This window comes from Nelumbo lutea, chromosome 4 (assembly GCF_056320005.1).
Source record: "Nelumbo lutea isolate HS-2025 chromosome 4, American lotus-T2T, whole genome shotgun sequence".
Lineage (NCBI taxonomy): Eukaryota > Viridiplantae > Streptophyta > Magnoliopsida > Proteales > Nelumbonaceae > Nelumbo > Nelumbo lutea.
In genome coordinates, this window is record NC_142687.1 from 43,588,454 (window position 1) to 43,606,020 (window position 17,567).

General features: G+C 36.1%; 1 protein-coding gene and 2 long non-coding RNA genes across 6 annotated transcripts; 2 read left to right on the forward strand and 1 right to left on the reverse strand.

Moving 5' to 3' along the window:
* Positions 1-263: 263 nt before the first annotated feature.
* On the reverse strand, positions 264-8,178 carry LOC148855470 (UTP--glucose-1-phosphate uridylyltransferase). Of its 2 annotated transcripts, none has more exons than XM_088983062.1 (21): positions 7,800-8,178; positions 7,572-7,619; positions 7,283-7,374; positions 7,060-7,150; positions 6,065-6,125; positions 5,855-5,932; positions 5,721-5,771; positions 5,538-5,611; positions 5,198-5,270; positions 4,821-4,878; positions 4,614-4,660; positions 4,463-4,528; positions 3,691-3,723; positions 3,481-3,533; positions 3,240-3,315; positions 3,103-3,159; positions 2,925-3,008; positions 2,749-2,847; positions 2,560-2,664; positions 576-647; positions 264-487 (listed from the first exon to the last, which is right to left on the reverse strand). In XM_088983062.1, the coding sequence occupies exons 1-21, from the start codon at positions 7,880-7,882 to the stop codon at positions 461-463; spliced, it is 1,428 nt and encodes a 475-aa protein (XP_088839188.1). In that variant the 5' UTR covers positions 7,883-8,178; the 3' UTR covers positions 264-460. The 2 variants fall into 2 exon arrangements, with proteins under 2 accessions (XP_088839188.1, XP_088839189.1); XM_088983063.1 differs by having other exon boundaries at positions 3,103-3,155; positions 3,236-3,315; positions 7,800-8,054.
* Positions 8,179-12,663: 4,485 nt separating this feature from the next.
* On the forward strand, positions 12,664-13,490 carry LOC148855471 (uncharacterized). 2 transcript variants are annotated; one of them, XR_016113181.1, is made up of 4 exons: positions 12,664-12,775; positions 13,018-13,136; positions 13,237-13,311; positions 13,409-13,490. It is a non-coding gene; the product is annotated as an uncharacterized LOC148855471 (long non-coding RNA). The 2 variants fall into 2 exon arrangements; XR_016113180.1 differs by lacking the exon at positions 12,664-12,775 and having other exon boundaries at positions 12,784-13,136.
* Positions 13,491-13,557: 67 nt separating this feature from the next.
* Positions 13,558-14,981, forward strand: LOC148855472 (uncharacterized). 2 transcript variants are annotated; one of them, XR_016113183.1, is made up of 3 exons: positions 13,558-13,672; positions 13,770-13,858; positions 14,688-14,981. It is a non-coding gene; the product is annotated as an uncharacterized LOC148855472 (long non-coding RNA). The 2 variants fall into 2 exon arrangements; XR_016113182.1 differs by lacking the exons at positions 13,558-13,672; positions 13,770-13,858 and adding an exon at positions 14,081-14,219.
* The last annotated feature ends 2,586 nt before the right edge of the window (positions 14,982-17,567 follow it).

Genomic DNA, 17,567 nt, shown 5'->3' on the forward strand with positions numbered 1-17,567 from the left:
ACATGCATTTTTATAGTTTAGCATGATTTTTCTCCTATAAATTTTCTTGCAAAACAAACACTAGAAAGTAGATTTTCTCACAAAAATTTTCTCAGCAAACAAACACATTAACTAACTGAAAATAAATTTTCCCCTTCTCATCCTAACATTTCTCATCCCATCCTTTCTCAGTCCAATTTTCTCAGCAATCAAACAGACCCTTAGGGTCCACGTAAACGCCTCCATGCTCCCAAATGTATGAAAATATGCAAGCCACACCGATATTACAACAAAACCTCGGGAAGTTTTCGGTGTAATAACTCACAAATTATCACGAATATTACAACAAAATCTTTATTGGTTACCATAACATTTCGTCAAAAATCCTACAACTAGTCTATTGAAGATAGAACCACACAACTAGCATATGGATTTCAACTGCTCAACATGGGTATACTAGCAAAATATCATGAAACGATCCTTAGATGTCCTCGGGGCCATTAATCACCTGAATGTTGCAATAAAAACTGCAGTTATGCAAAGAGAGAGAGAGAAAGAGAGAAGAAAGGAAATAATCCAGGATTTCCAGTTTCTACCTTGTTTTCGAGTACAACGCCATCGGGGATTTCCAGTTTCACACCAGGTTTTGCAGCAATAGTGACGTTTCCCTTCAAGAAAACGCCATTAGTTGGTAAATGAAAAAGAAAAAGATTTCAAAGTTCAGAACAAGTAGCAGTGAACATATGCATTCAATGAACAATTTATCACTTAGTTACTCTCCATTCAATTGAAGAGTGCCAATTAGCTTAAGTGCTTCGTCTCATCAAACCAGGACCCTGCTATATAGGTGGACGAATTAATGGTGGTTTTAGGCTCCTTAGTGTTAGATCTATATGGGACAGTTGATAGTGATCAATAACATATTTGTCATAGCTACCAATTGAAGGTTGGGTCAGAGCACCCAAATGAAAATAAAGAAACCATATGAATTTAAAGTTGTTATATCAGAATTTTCGATTGCTTCAATTTCAAGACATGAATGTCCATTTTTATTTCAAATCTTTTATCAACTCAGAACAAAGAGCAAGGAAATCTTTACCAAAGGAAAAAGTGACATACAAAATCATGTTTGCTTCCCATTTCCTTCCAAAAGACAGAGCAAGACAGGCATCCATTGACATTCTAGGAAGGATGCCCGAGAACCCTACTGATGGAGTCGTACCCAGCATTGTATTAAAGCTGGATTTTTTTTCTTCTTTTAGACTATTTTTAAGGCTGACATGAGAATGTCTTCATGTTCGCAAGTGAAACGCTCAACTGTGGTCTTGCATCCCCATTTCGATCCCACATAAGCAGCACATGCGATTTGACTTTAATTTAAAAAAAAAAAACATATTTGGTTGAGCATATTTAACTTCAAACAGCTTTTACATTGGGTTGTGTGCATAGGGGTCTTTTCACTTCAGTTGTCTTATGCGGCACCTAATGGTATGATGTCTAGACGTTTGAAATAATAATAAACCATTTGTGTGATGTGCTTTAGAGTTTGGTTATCTTCAGAATTTTTTTTAATACTTTATTGTTTGGATATGGCAATAAACAGAACAGAATTGTGAAACAGGATTCATGATGATTATGATGATGATGAGCAAGACTAAAGGATTAAATTAGTTTAAATAGGAATCATTTTTCTTTCAGCCCAATTTATCTTCTCCTTGAAGACGGGCATGATGAAAAAGTTTCTAACCTGCCAGCTATTGTACTTTGATCCCTGGAGATCCATCTCAAAACATGGATTCATCGTTTCGAAAGGTAAAGCACATCATTAAGCATAAGGCTAGCTTCCATGGACCTCCCATACCCCTTGCCTCATCTAATAGCCTTTGCGTTCACCTTCTATGGTCAATGTGGAATTCCTTGTAAGTTGGGACTTGCCCTGCTTGTAACCAGTTACCACCGAACTATCTAGATAAGAACTGAAAATACTTGGATCCTAAATAGAAAAATAGCAACAAAAAACCCACCCCCTTGCTCATTTACAAACACGAAACAGCTCACCACCAATCCCAAAGATCCCCAGTTACCAGATCTCAACCACCCTAGCATGAAGACCCCCCTTTAAGCAATGCCCCACGAGGCAACTTCTAAACAGTTCCCTTTCACCCTTTTTTTTGATAAATGTTCCCTTTCACGCATTTCTTAGGAACCTATCATATCCATGCCTTTCCAGAATCCAAAACAACTAGAATTACCATGCAGAGGTGTTCTGGTTTTATAGGCGATTTTGAGAGTATGGAATTAGGTTTTTGCTCAAGGATGGGGTGTTTATTTTTCCATTTTCTCCTTTCAGATGATATCTTGTCATCTTCCTTTGTATTCTTCTTTTTCTTTTAATAAATTTTGTTTTACCTTCAAAAAACACCTATAATAAATCAATGATATAGTGTATGATCATATGTAATAACAGAATGTCAGGACAAGATTTTACAATTCATTGGTACATGGTAGATCCTAGTGTAACTTGTAACAACCACACCACAAAAAGACATACCAATTAAGCAAGAGGGTTGCATCCAATACCTTGAGTATAATGCCAGATCCAAACCATACATCACCAGTCACCTTCAAGCTATCAAGTTCAATGATGCTAGGGATGGACTTAAAGCGACTAAGGAAGTTTGCAACCTGAATTGTATAATAAAATAAAAATCAGTACTCTAATTGAAAACTAAAATGCAACTAATAGAAGCTAGTCATTAAATATGTTACCTTTTTAAACTCGGCGGCCAGTTCAACAGAGGGATTCGCAGGATTGCTTCTAGCATTGTTTCGGATGACAAAGCCATCAACCAACGTGTAAAGATCAGACTGTAGAAATGCATACAAGTTTTAGATGGCATAATATTCACAGCCTCAATATTCATCGTAACAAAGATCTGTGTAACCTGAACAAGAAGCAAATCAGATGTTGCCTTCACTGGGAGGAACCGAGATCGTGGAACATTAATACCAATGGCATGATCAAAGAACTGGTCGACAGAAGGTAATCAAAAGAAAAATCAATAACATACAAAGAAGTACTGGGAATTGTATAGGTAGAACAATGATGTATTGACAGAGTACCCGAATTGCTGCACCAGCTGCTGTTTCGAGCTGAAGAACTTTGACCCCATCCACTTCCTGGAAACATCAGTAATTTGCCAGTTAAAATTACATATTAGTAAAAGCTTTAATCAATTGGAAAAGAAAACAAGACTTGCCTTAGGGTTAGGAATAATCTCCATTTTTAGTGCATCAGATTCCACAAGCCTTTTAATAGCCTTCAAATTCACCCACCTGTTTAGAATAGACATCAGTATATCATCGCATATATGAACTAGTTTGAACTATTATCACACTAATAGTTGCCATAGGCACTACTACTTGATATTATATGCATGTGCTCCTACATATTTGCTTACATGAATTTACCTACTTCAACAAGAGACCTGGCTCACTTACAAATTGTTTGTATTGAAGATCTTGAACTTTTCAATGGATTTGAACTCATTTACCTGAATGGAAGACAAGAAAAGCATAATATTATAAAGTAGCCAGGCATTATGTCCTCGAAGAAAATGGAAAATGTAAAAGATCTGCCAGAAAGTACTATTTTCTGCCCACACTATGTTAAAGGTAGAGCAAAGAAAAGTGAACTAAATTGTAGCTTACATGTTCATCAGGAACCTGGGCAATTTCCAGGAGCTGCATACCACAAAAGAAAGGTAAACATCATTTAAGGCTCATGTCAAATATATGCAGCACAACTAATTAAGAGTACTAAAGGCAAACACAAAATTAGACTAAGAGAATATCAAAATAAAGCATTCTTCCAAGGGTAAAATTTATTTTGACAGGAGTATTTCAAGTACTTCACATTATTACTTATTTTATCATGTATGAATGATAAATAATTTGACCCATAATTATTTCAAGAACCTAGGTACATATGGTTTTAACAAGAAACCAAAGATAAATTTATAAGCTGTATATTCTGTTGAGGTTCTAGAATGATGCAAATTGTTTTGACGGTATAATAAAAACAAAGCCATTCAAGGAAAAAGATTTTACATCAGTTCAATAGGAGCTAGAGAGGTTTCACCAAAAGAGTTAAAAAAAAATCAGAGAGTAAAACCCAAAAGAAACTTAAGCATAATTGCATGAAAAAAAAGAAATAATATCAGATATGCAATAATGATACCAGCCATGAGCAATTATGGAAACATAAGCTAATTTCATGTTTCATTTTTTAATGAGTAACATATCCCAAAGCAGCATAAAACAGAACTTCCCTCAAGCTTAAACCATATAGGATCAAGTATAAAACTATAACTTCTTCAGGCATTTTCTTATAAAATCTGTTCTCCTATGCTTCTAGAGGAGCATAAATGAGGGGTTGTCGATGAAAGATGAGTAGTAGTAACTTTTAAGTACTACCATATACCTGAACTCTTTCTTCATATGAAATCAGGGTACCACCTTTTACATCTGCCAAGGTTTTAGGCGTCACCTACATAAGCATGAAAGTTTAATAACATAATTTGAAGCTGGATAGTCACATTAAATTAAAAAAGAAAAAAAACACCATTACATACCTCCATACAGTACTCATTCTTGTTCTGGACCAAGTGATTTAAGATTTCTATAAAAATCAGTAAAGGGATATGCATCCAAAAAGACTGGTTCTTGATAGTGTAGCATATAGTGCAATTAATAGGTCAATGATGGAACATTGGAAAGCTTTAAAAAAATGAAAAGGATAAAGTAGAAATAATTGATCCATATTGGTCATAAAAGGATACTCAAGTCTACAATAGCGCCCAAGTTATCTGAGTTGGCAACAAAAACGTACTCCTTACCCTGGATAGCAAGAATTAAGAATGAAATCAAACATATATATTATAAAGAAAAATAAAATAAAACTAATTTTATAATATATCAAGGTCAGTGATTCAGGTGACAACTAAATAAAGAGGTCAACAATACCAGAGAAAAGAAAAAATACCCTATATTGACAGGAAGAAAAAGCAAAAACACCCTATATTGAGTAAAGAATCAACGTATTAAGTCTTTCCACTATAACATATCGGAGATTCAAGAAAGAAGATGGCAACATAATTAGACCATATCAAAAGTAAATTTGCACATCAAAAAATGACAAACATACAAATGTGTTTACCTGAGACAGGAAGGCATCAAGTTTCCCACTGTTCGACAAGGATGGAAAAACATCACCATGGCCAGGAGGATACCTTCAAAATGTTATACAATTGCATGAGATAAAGTTATAACATAAAAATTGCATGTAGCATTATTCAATTAGTACCAATATATAAGATCATAAGAACCATAGCGGTGAATTCAACTACTTAAGCTTCCAATATAATGACCAAAGTGAATGTAATATGGACTCTCAAAACAAGGAGAAATAGAAAAAAAAAATTCTAAATCAGGGAGGGAGGAATTTGTACTAAATCCATAGCAGTTGAAAGGATGCAAGGGCACTAAGAGTGGCATACCATCCATCCTTTCCAGTCTGTCCCTTGCATGGCAGTGGCACAAAATCTTCAATAACCAACCGAGGATATTGGCTCTAGAGAAACCAGACCAATTGTTAGCCATTTAAAAGGTATAAGTAACCATTTCCATAAAAAACCAGAAATAGGCATTTAAGCAATTACACAAATATTAGACTTCCAAACCTGATTAAAAGTATGAATCTCAATGTTTGACTTTGAGTATTTCTCCACAATCTACACCAGACAAGTTTATTTGATGAGGATTTGAATAACAAAACAGAGGAAAATCTGAAATAAGAAAAGATGATATCACAAACCTTTAGGGTATCATCATGTGTGTTGAATGAATTCATTAGAACCAAAGGAACATTGCATCCATACTTGGAGTTGAGAAACTGTAAAGAATTGTAATACATATATTTAGTATTTTAGTGTAAGATAAATCGTCAGGACATATGAAAAGGCAATGCAAATACGAAGAACCTAAGCAAAAAGTCAAAGAAATAAATAAACTATGACAAATTGACCTCAATTTGGATAACAATCAAGTCAAGAAAAGTCAATCCACTGCGAACTTCAATTACAGACCTGCATTAAAAACAAGGTGTCAAAGTTACATATAACTTATCAAGTCAATGGCAAGGAAAAAAAATAAAAAAAGCAGACATTAAGAAATAAGATAATTGTGTGTTTTCGATATCCGGTCAACAGTTAAACTTGGTAGAAAGTACAAGAGGAGAGTGATGGGACTGTATATGCATGGTCTACTGCTCTGAAGGCAGACTACCTCACTCATTAGGTTCACATACCTATGTCTTCATTGAGAAAGGTTCCAGATGATCACTTCGACCATCTCAACTATTTTTTTTTCTTTGGTATTCACCATCGCGATTATTAGATGATTGAAACGTTAAATCTTATATAAGCCTTACAGAACGCAAAATAATGCAATAACTCCTCTGTTCAAGTTGATGTAACATACAAGCAATAATAAGCAACACAATTCAAATCTATATACATGCTGCCAAAATAGATTTCATAAAGGCAACCATTTCTCCCTTCTGAAAAAGGCTCACTATGAAGGACCTTACACCTAATCAGATATTTCCTCTTCAAGTCTCCCATCCATGAGCCCCCATAAAGTGATTTATTTTCTGTTCTGCTTTAACGAGTCTCATTCATGACTGATGAACAAAAAATAATTGTCGTTCATGATCTACACAAACCTCTCTGTATCAGATCAGTAGTGTTGCTATCATCTCAAAATCTCCTTCAAAAAGAAAGAAACTTATAATAGAACAAGAGATCACTTATAATTTCCATATTTGTTTTTGATAAATAAGTGAAATTTTTATTAATTTGGAAATATTAGCACATACAAGCAGCCCTTGGAGAGGCGCGAACTGCGATCTCTCCACTAAAGAAGAAAACAGCCCTTGGAAATATTAGTACATTTGTAATTTCCATATTAACCATTTCAATTGCCATTGTGAAAAATGAAGACTAGCAGATGATTGATTACTTGGGACCAGTACAGCCCATAGTAGTGCCCAAACCTCCATTGAGCTTCAACACGACGAGTTTGTCTAGCAGCTTCTTAGTTTCCGAGAGATCTGCATTGATCCATAACATCAGAACATTCTCATAAAATCACTGCACTGAATCAATGGAATGGAATTCAATGCGAGTTCTGATACATCTATTTAACTAAAATAAAATTGCATCCATAAAAAATTACAACATACCTTCAGGAGGAGGAGCTAAGGTCTCGTATGGAACGACCACCTCGTCAGTGGGAGTCTGAATTTTACTCCATTCAATTTGCTGTGCTTCGCCACTTCAAATGCAGAATCCAATCCAAAATGAGAAAAGTAACAGAAGGATTCAAGAAACAAATAAGGCCAACAAAAACGAGAAATTTATAAACAATGTATCTGAATTCAGAAAACTTAAGTAGAAAAGACCAACTATTTACTAACGAATTTAAAAACCTAAAAGTCTAAAACAAAGCCTGGAATAAACCTTTAGCTCTACCTGAGATAACGGGCCACGAGATTAATGAATCCAGATTTCTCATTCTCGCTGCAACCAAGGAAAGGAAACCAATCTCAGATCCAGGATCTCGAAGTCCAACATACACAACATCTAATCAGAAACAAAGGATCGGAAACTTAAGCTACTCAGTTCATGAATCTACAATGAAAAGAAGCATGAAAACACGGAGTCTGATTCAAGAAATGAGAAAGGAATGAAACAGAGCACCTGATCTGATTGAGGCCTGCAACATCAGAACGCAGCTTGGAGAGCTTATCGGTTTCTGTAGGGATCAGAGTAGCAGTGGCCATTAGAGTGAATGGTTGGGAAGCAGAGTGGGTGGCGAGAAGAGATGGAATTTGTTTTCTATCGACTGAAATGGAATTTGTAAGGACTGAAACTTAGTAATAATAAGAGAAAATGAGAAATCACCGTCGGAGACAAAAGTAACGGAATATCCCGCCGGATTTGACTCCCTGTCGTGAAGTGAAGTGTGCTTCACTACTTCCTGTATAGTTTACAGATGCTTGGTACACCATAGATCTGGAATATTATGGGTAGGACCCAGTTTAATCAAAATGACCCACTTGACTTATATGATGCTCCAGATTTATGGTGTGTGATGCACATGTAATGCTGTTCAAGAGAGGAAATTTTGTATTCAGACATGTTGCAAAGCTGCTTCAGTATCACGCGAAGGTTCTGGAGAGAGTGGTGCTACGTGTCGCTTGACGGAGCAAAACCAAAGCACGTCCTTCCGTTGTGGGGTGAGCCGTGAGCCAAGGGGATGGCAGGGGCCCACACCGTCATACCGATCGTCGGAACGTGAGGTGAGAGAAATGGAGTCCGTTACGATTCAACCATCAGAAGTCACGTGTGCGTCATGATGTTGCAGATGCCATGCGAAGTCAGATTAGCCGGTGAGCATGCTTGTTGAAATGAATTAAGATCGTCAATCGTCTACAAAAGTCTCTCTTAGGTAATCTTGAATGCAAGTTAAAATTTTTTACAGTAAAACCCCTTTTTCTTTTTCTAGGTGCCAAACGCCTCTTATTTTTTGTTTTTCTTTTTCTAGGTGCCAAATCCCTCTTATTTGGCAAAGTAGTATATTGTATGATTTTTTTTGTAATATGTAGCCTTTGTTTAAAAACAATTATAAGTAATTATTTTAACAAGTACTTCTTTTAAGTGGTTATTAGGTGGTTTTTTGTATTTAGTAAAAAAGTGAAGTACTTTTTTTAATGTACTTTAAAAAATTGACTTAAATTTGGCTTTTTTTAGTACTTCAAAAAATAAGACAAACTAGTCCCTAATATTTTCTTGTAATACCTAAAATACCCCCACACATGGGTTATACCTTCATCTCCTCTCATTGAAACCTATCTATTAGGTAGTGGCACACCCAGTTATAGGTTCATCGACGACGGTTGACGGTGAGTAAAAGTGGTTGGCAAACTTGTCATTTAGCCACTTTCTTCTATTTTCTAAAGGTATTCTTCTCATGCAATCTTTTTATTTTTTTTGTCTTTTTTAACTTAAACTCCTTGTTCTTCGTGGATCTGTCACTTTCGTTTGTGCACAGATAATTAAAACCCTAGAAACTTGGAAAAAGGACGAGCATGAAGGACGATCTCCCTGGCAAAGGAGGGGGCTTCCCTGACTACCAGAACTGTTGCCACGCTCTCTACATTGTAGGCGTTGACTCTTATGCAGACATGTTCTTCAACAATCCATCTTCTTGATCTACTTAGTGGTTTCTTATAATTTTTAATCCTGCTTAAGCTCCCTTTTATTTTAATTTGTTCACTATCATCTTAATTGGTAAATTAATTGTTGCCTTCTCTTAATTCTCATTCCAATTTGCTTTAGGCTTTTGTATATGCAAAATTTTAGTTTTTCCTATTTGATACCGAATAGAATTTCCATGTTCTAGTCAAAATCTAAGGTAAATTATGTCGAACATAAAAACCTAAGTATCCGTTTGGTTCGTAGTTGGAACCAAAATCGGAATCGGAATCGAAATTCTCTGGAATTAGAATTGGAATGATCCATTCCCATAGTCTGTTTGGTTCAGACAGGAATGAAAATAAGAATTAAAATCAGTAAGAATGAAATTTCATTTCCAAGGGAGGGGTAGGGAATGGCCATTCCCTCAAATAGGGGAATGCCAATCCAACAGGAATTAGAATGAGATTCCGATTCCACCCAACCAAACAGTTGGAATCAGAATAGCCCATTCCAATTATGATTCCAAACCCCTATTCCCATGAACCAAACAGGGTCTAAATATATTTATGATTATGCAATCGGAAATTATGAGGAGCATTTCTATCATTTTTTGGAAGTTCTTGTTGTTTCTGTGGAGCTTCAGTTGTATCTTTATCTTAATTGTTCTGGTGAATGTTTATTTGAATTCAATTTAGACATGCTTTTTTGAATTATTTATTTTTGGGTAGTATGCATTGATCAAAGGGGTGTTACAAACAGGGCCGTATGCATTGATTAAAGGGGTGTTACAAAACAAAGGACCTCTCAACTGCTTACAACTAGCCAAACGAGGAAGCGGGCTCAGAACTAAACTAGGTGCCCTTTGGACAAGCTTGACGCGCTAGAAAGTGTGCAACAAGTTTTTTTTTTTTTACGGTTAACAGTTAAATAACACCACAAAACAGAGGTAAAAGAAGAGAACTCAGTCTTGATGTCCAACAAAACAAACCAGCAATCGCTGTCAAATGAGGTTTGATTCTCCTTTAGGCATTGGATTAGTGGAAGGCTGCCGCTGAAGACAAGTGCTGACATCATAGGAGTCTTTGTATGCTTTTTTACTCTTTTGTTTGGTAGAGTGGCTTTTAGAAACATTTAAGTTGTGTTTGCTTTGAAGGAAAAAGCAGGAAAGGCAGGGAAACCCTTACAAAACTTGTATAGGTTTTCCTCAAGGTTCAAAGTATTGATACACATCAGCCCATATCGGCCGATATGTATCATGTCGAGACCCTTCCAATATGCCCCCACAATGGGTGTGTTGAGGGTCTGACTGGTTCACGAGGTGGAGGAGCCCTAAACTGGCCCCTTGAACTAGTTGCAAAAAAATGTAGTATCGATTCACTTAGTTTGATTAGCTTTTTGAACTTGAATTCAACCAATAAAATATTCAGCTAGAAATCTCATGAGTGTTGCTCAATTAACACATATTATATGACATATTAAACAACTTGTGCAAATAATATTAGATTATGGGATGTTTGGTTCCGTTGGCATTTATTGAAAAAATACCACTACATCAATGCCACATAGGCATTGGTGTTTTATTGAAAATGAAGCAAAATAAAACAACTGTTTGGTTTCACCATTTATCAAATAAATGGTAGAAAACTGAAACTTGTGTGCATGGGGCATTTGGAGAAATGTCAAATTCATATTTGCCCCAATGCCCCAATGTTTCTTGAAACCAAATGCTGATGTGACACACTTTAATGGGTATTAATCTAAGGTAGAGAGTAAAAATGTTTATAGTGAAGTTCAACTAAACAACAAAAAGCTGGAAATGTTTAAAATAAAAGACATTTAAAGTGAAAAAGTATAAATAAACGTTTAAAATGAAAAAGTATAAATAAACGTTTAAAGTGAAAAAATACAAATAAATGCCCTATCCATAAACGCCCACAAAACTAAACACATACTATGTGGTGCGCCCTATCCATAATCTCCACTTATCTCTTTAAGTCAATCAACTTCCACCACAGACCACTATGAAATTTTGCTTTCAGGTTTTTTCTCAACTCTTTTTGAGTAAGGTTATGGAGCAAGGTTATGGAGCATATCTCAATTGGAATTCAATGCATCAACACAACAAGGATCCTTAACACATCTATTCTTAACCTACTTTGAAGTAAAGTTATTTGGTTTAGTTTACAACTACATTTCTAAACCAATCAATTTATGTTCTAGAACATGTCAAACTTTTGCTTTTGGTGGCAATATGTTAGGTCTATTCATGAGGAAGGCAGTGGTTTATTTTTAAATAGTTTTTATCTTCAGTAGATGTGGCAAGCTAGAAATGAACTAATATTTGAAGGTCTCTCATTCAATCCTATGGGTGTTATTTCTAGAGCAAACACACATGTTGAGTTCTTATTTATTAGCCACTTCCTTTTCCTTACCCACTCCTACAACTTCTACTACTATAACTATGGACTCATGGATTAGATCAGTAGCGGGAGAGGTTAAAATTAATATAGATGCAGCAATGTCTATCAATAAGGCAGCCATATAAAGGACCGGTTGTGAAGGACCAATCCTTAGAGCAGTAGATAATGATGCCCATGTTGCAAAGAAACACTTATCTCTAGAGAATGGAACTTATAATTTAGCGCTTTCTGAACTCGGAGTGCAGCAATGTTGTAGAATCGGTACTGATAGTTGACAACAAACTAAGAAATTATAGTATGAAATAGGCTATGCCATGTCACTTGGTCGCTCCTCTTAAATTTGCATTTGCCTCTTACAGTGCAATTGGGTGATTGTAAATCAACTTTTAAGATGAAACAACCTGTAGGCTTTTGGTAAACATGCACTCACTTACTAGACATCCACGAATCACTAATAAAAGATACTCAGATACATTGACAAATGATGGTCAAAGGAAAGTGTTTGTGTGATGGTTTGTTTTGTACCACTGGGTTGATCAACAATGTATTTATAGAATGCTCTTAGTCACCCAAATGAAGGTATCCTTACAAAGAGATGTCTCTCCAGAAAAGCGTGCAAGCCATAAAGGCCTTATTTGGCAACGTTCCATAAGAACCTTTTGTGCGTTCTTGGTGTTCTCATGGTGCATAAATGTATTTGGTATAAGAAAAACAAAAAAAAAAACAATATGTTCTTACATGAGAACAACACTCAAAGAACACATTCTTTGGGAGTGAAAAATTGATGCTCCCAAAGAATGCGTTCCCAAGGAAATCACGGTTCCCACAACATTAACCCCTATTAACGAACACATGTAATGATTCCCACATGAGAGAATGGGTATTTCACACTAAATGATAAAAAAAAGCCCTACCAAACATTTTCGTTCAACAACGAACTCCTCCAATTTGCCATTACAAATCTTAGAGGAATGAGGGACTCCCTTGGCTCCAATTGGATGGCGAGCGAATGGTAGAAAGCACCAATGACATTTTTGGCCAGGAATGCATCAATAGGTATGTTGTTTCATCACCATATCTATGATGTGCTCTATTTTAAATTCACCTTTTCTCCAGCCAGGTTCACCTGAAATTGTTTTTGCTCCCACCGTGATAGTGGCAGACATATTGATGTGCGAAAAGAACCATTTGCACGAAATAGGGATCGATTTGTAGCCATTATTATTTGCAGGTATTGTTGCATCATGGCATATTAGTCTTTTGTTTTATTGATTGCATGTTTTGTTTTGATCCTCAAGTGATCAAGGATTTGCCATTACAAATCTTAGAGGAATGAGGGGCTCCCTTGGCTCCAATTGAACGGCGAGCGAATGGTAGAAAGCACCAATGACATTTTTGGCCAGGAATGCATCAATAGGTATGTTGTTTCATCACCATATCTATGATGTGCTCTATTTTAAATTCACCTTTTCTCTAGCCAGGTTCACCTGAAATCGTTTTTGCTCCCACCATGATAGTGGCAAACATATTGATGTGTGAAAAGAATCATTTGCACGAAATAGGGATCGATTTGTAGCCATTATTACTTGCAGGTATTGTTGCATCATGGCATATTAGTCTTTTGTTTTATTGATTGCATGTTTTGTTTTGATCCTCAAGTGATCAAGGATTTGCCATTACAAATCTTAGAGGAATGAGGGACTCCCTTGGCTCCAATTGGACGGCGAGTGAATGGTAGAAAGCACCAATGACATTTTTTGCCAGGAATGCATCAATAGGTATGTTGTTTCATCACCATATCTATGATGTGCTCTATTTTAAATTCACCTTTTCTCCAGCCAGGTTCACCTGAAATCGTTTTTGCTCCCACCATGATAGTGGCAAATATATTGATGTGTGAAAAGAATCATTTGCACGAAATAGGGATCGATTTGTAGCCATTATTACTTGCAGGTATTGTTGCATCATGGCATATTAGTCTTTTGTTTTATTGATTGCATGTTTTGTTTTGATCCTCAAGTGATCAAGGATTTGCCATTACAAATCTTAGAGGAATGAGGGACTCCCTTGGCTCCAATTGGACGGCGAGTGAATGGTAGAAAGCACCAATGACATTTTTGGCCAGGAATGCATCAATAGGTATGTTGTTTCATCACCATATCTATGATGTGCTCTATTTTAAATTCACCTTTTCTCCAGACAGGTTCGCCTGAAATCGTTTTTGCTCCCACCGTGATAGTGGCAGACATATTGATGTGCGAAAAGAACCATTTGCACGAAATAGGGATCGATTTGTAGCCATTATTATTTGCAGGTATTGTTGCTTCATGGAATATTAGTCTTTTGTTTTATTGATTGCATGTTGTGTTTTGATCCTCAAGTGATCAAGGATTTTCCATTACAAATCTTAGAGGGATGAGGGATTCCCTTGGCTCCAATTGGACGGCGAGCGAATGGTAGAAAGCACCAATGACATTTTTGGCCAGGAATGCATCAATAGGTATGTTGTTTCATCACCATATCTATGATGTGCTATATTTTAACTTCACCTTTTCTCTAGCCAGGTTCACCTGAAATCGTTTTTGCTCCCACCGTGATAGTGGCAAACATATTGATGTGTGAAAAGAACCATTTGCACGTAATAGGGATCGATTTGTAGCCATTATTACTTGCAAGTATTGTTGCATCATGGCATATTAGTCTTTTGTTTTATTGATTGCATGTTTTATTTTGATCCTCAAGTGATCAAGGATTAGGTGGTGACAATATGAAGACATTACTATGAAAATGACATTACTATGAATTCTAGAAAAGATATTACAAATTTATCAATCTGTGTCTATAACTGGGTATTTTAAGAAATAATTTCTAGAAATAAATTCTATATTTCATAAGCAGATAACTGGGTATTTTAAGACAAATATGTGTTTTTCATTGTCGTCACAATCACATATGGCCATTTTTGTAGAAGAAGTTTTGAGGTACGGGAAGAGAAATATGCTTTGAGGCCCATCTTTACCAAGAAGAAGAAGAAGAAGAAGAAGACGATGATGATGAATGAAGGAATGAATGTAACAAATGTTTTTTCAAGCGTGAATGGTTAGAGTTGTTGCAACGTTTTCTCTTACTTCTTGTTTGGTTAGGTTTTTCACGCATAAATATAACAAATGTTTTTTTTTATGCGATGTAAAGGAAACTGTATGGATGCGAACGCATTAGTAACCAAACAATGATAATGCTCAAAGCACTAATTTCATAAAAACGATGAGAGTGCATTAACGTCCATAAAAATAGTGAGAATTAATGGTGGCAATTTTTACTTTACCTGTGATTACCGCCCCAACAGGGAGGGTTTTTTCCTTAAAAATGGATTTTGGTGATGGGATGGGTCTTGGGATTTCATAACCCATATGGGTATGGGTAGGGTACTGGTATTAGGCTAAACCTAACCCTCCCCAACCTGCATATTATTGGAAGGCATGCATTACCGCATTAGGCATATGAACTTATGTACCAGGTGTTGAATGTATTAATATTTTGAATTTTATGTGAAAGATAATTGATAATTTATGTGTTTTTTACATGTTTAATCAAATAATTGAAAATTTTGGTGTTTGTTCATGCTATTTTACTTGCTTATTACTTGTATATAGTGAATTAGTGATGCAAGTTGGGTGTGTTGAGTTGGGTTTATAGTCAACCCAGGCCCATTCCTAAGATTTGGGCCTACAGCTTGAGCCCAAGGTGAAACTTGATCTTCCCAACCTGAGTCCAGCCTACATTGTAATTTGATGCACTCAGGTTGGGCTCGGCCCAGGCCAAGCTCGGGTTGGTCGATGAACTCGTTCTAAAATTATACATGTATGTATACATTTTGCAAACATGTATATATGTATGTATATATGTATACATGTAAGTACATATATATGTATATGTATATACTAATGTGTATAGTCAAGTCGAGCTTCGGTTGGGACAAGGTCTAGGTGGCCTCATATTGGGTTTGGGCTACTAAGGGCTAGGCCCGGGCCTAGCCCAAAAAAGTGAAAAATGCTCAAATTCTTTGGCCTGAGCCCAGCCCAATGATAAAAAATCCAAGCCTAGCCCATGTAAAATTTTGGGCTAGGTTGATTCAGACTCAAGTTGGATCCACCCAAGTTGCACTCCTACTATTCAAATAATAGGAAATTATATTGAGATTTTAGACCCAACCTACCAATCCAACCCATGTCACCCTCAAATAAAAAGAGGGTAGGATTAGGGAGGATTTTGCATTTTCATGTGTGAGGAAGATTGGGATTTTGAAAATCCAACCCGCTATGAGTTTTGGAGAAAGTACAGGTTGGGAGGTCTAGGGAGGCAGGTAGGGTCTAGAATTTAACAAACCTTCTCCAAACCCACCCTAGTTGTTACCATCCCTAGTGAGAATGCTTACATTCTTCAATCGTGGCTTCGAAATATACAGGCCTACACAAAACACAACCAAAGTGAGAATGCTAACTTCAAATAAACCCATGTCTGACAATCCATAAATGGCAAGAAAACGGTACCATATAGGCATCACATAAGAAAAAGAGGTGCTTCAGAAAACGACATCTTATTTGGTATTGTTCTTCCATAAAAAATACTTCAGACCATGCTTTGGAAATTGGGAAAGTGTGATCTGAAGCAACGCCAAATTTGACGTTTTCTCAAAAAACAGCTCAGCGATGCAATGAATGATGTGGCATAATCTTGGACGTTGGATAATATGATCAATTTTGAAAATAGTCCTACAGCATTAGTACCAAACAAAACCAGTGCAACACTGCTTCCAAACAAAAAATAATAGAAAACCGTGCTTGCATCTCAAACACGCCCATCACCATTTTATGAGAAAATGGTGCAGTATTCCCAGCATCAATGCCAAATACCTACTGTAATATTCACTTTTTTTGGTAGAAGGCTTATTATTGGTTAATAGCAGCGACAAAGTGTTCCTTATCATCGATATAGCAGTGCACAAAACAAGGGTTCTTTGGCCTTTCGCAAAAAGAAAAGAAAAGTTCTTTCAAAGAGAAAAAAGGTCAAAGTAGAGAAGTCGCTTCATAGAAATGGAGATGAAAAACCTTGAAGGAAACATTAGAGATGTACCTTTAGTCACTAGTAGCGTTAAATCTCCTAATGGTAGGGGTAAGGTTTGTAATGACAAGGTAGAGTTTTGTTTGAAATTGGACTATAATAGAGATCATCGGGGTGGTACGAAGCATAGTATCTACTCGGCAAATGCCATTGCTAGTAGGGGTGATTTCAAGCTGAGCTGAGCCAAATACATGGCTATTTGAACTCTGCCCGCTGAAATAGTCTTAGGCTTGAGCTTGAGCTCGAGCTCGATTCTAGCTAGAGACTTGAGTTCCAGTTCAGCTTAGTTCAAAGTTCGGATTGACTCAAGCTTGACTATAAGCCAAGTTTTTTCTAAAAAATAAAAATATTTTTTATTTTACACAATAAAATAAAAATTATAAAAATTATTTATTATTATACAAATAAAAAATTGTTTTTATTTTACATACAAAAAAATAAGAATTATAAAAATTATTATATATATATATATATGTATGTATGTATATAATAAAAATTATTTATATTATACAAAGCTCGCAAAACTCACGAGTTGAGCTTCACTTGACTTGATGTTGGCTCAATTAGCAAACGAGCTATGCATCAAGCTCAAACTCGGCTCGAAGCTCGGTTTAAATCGAGTTGAGTCAAGATTTTCACAAACTAAGCTCAAATAGCTCATGAGAAGCTCAGCTCGTGGCCACTTCTATCCCTTAATAAACAATGGGCAAATGGAGCAAGAATCAAC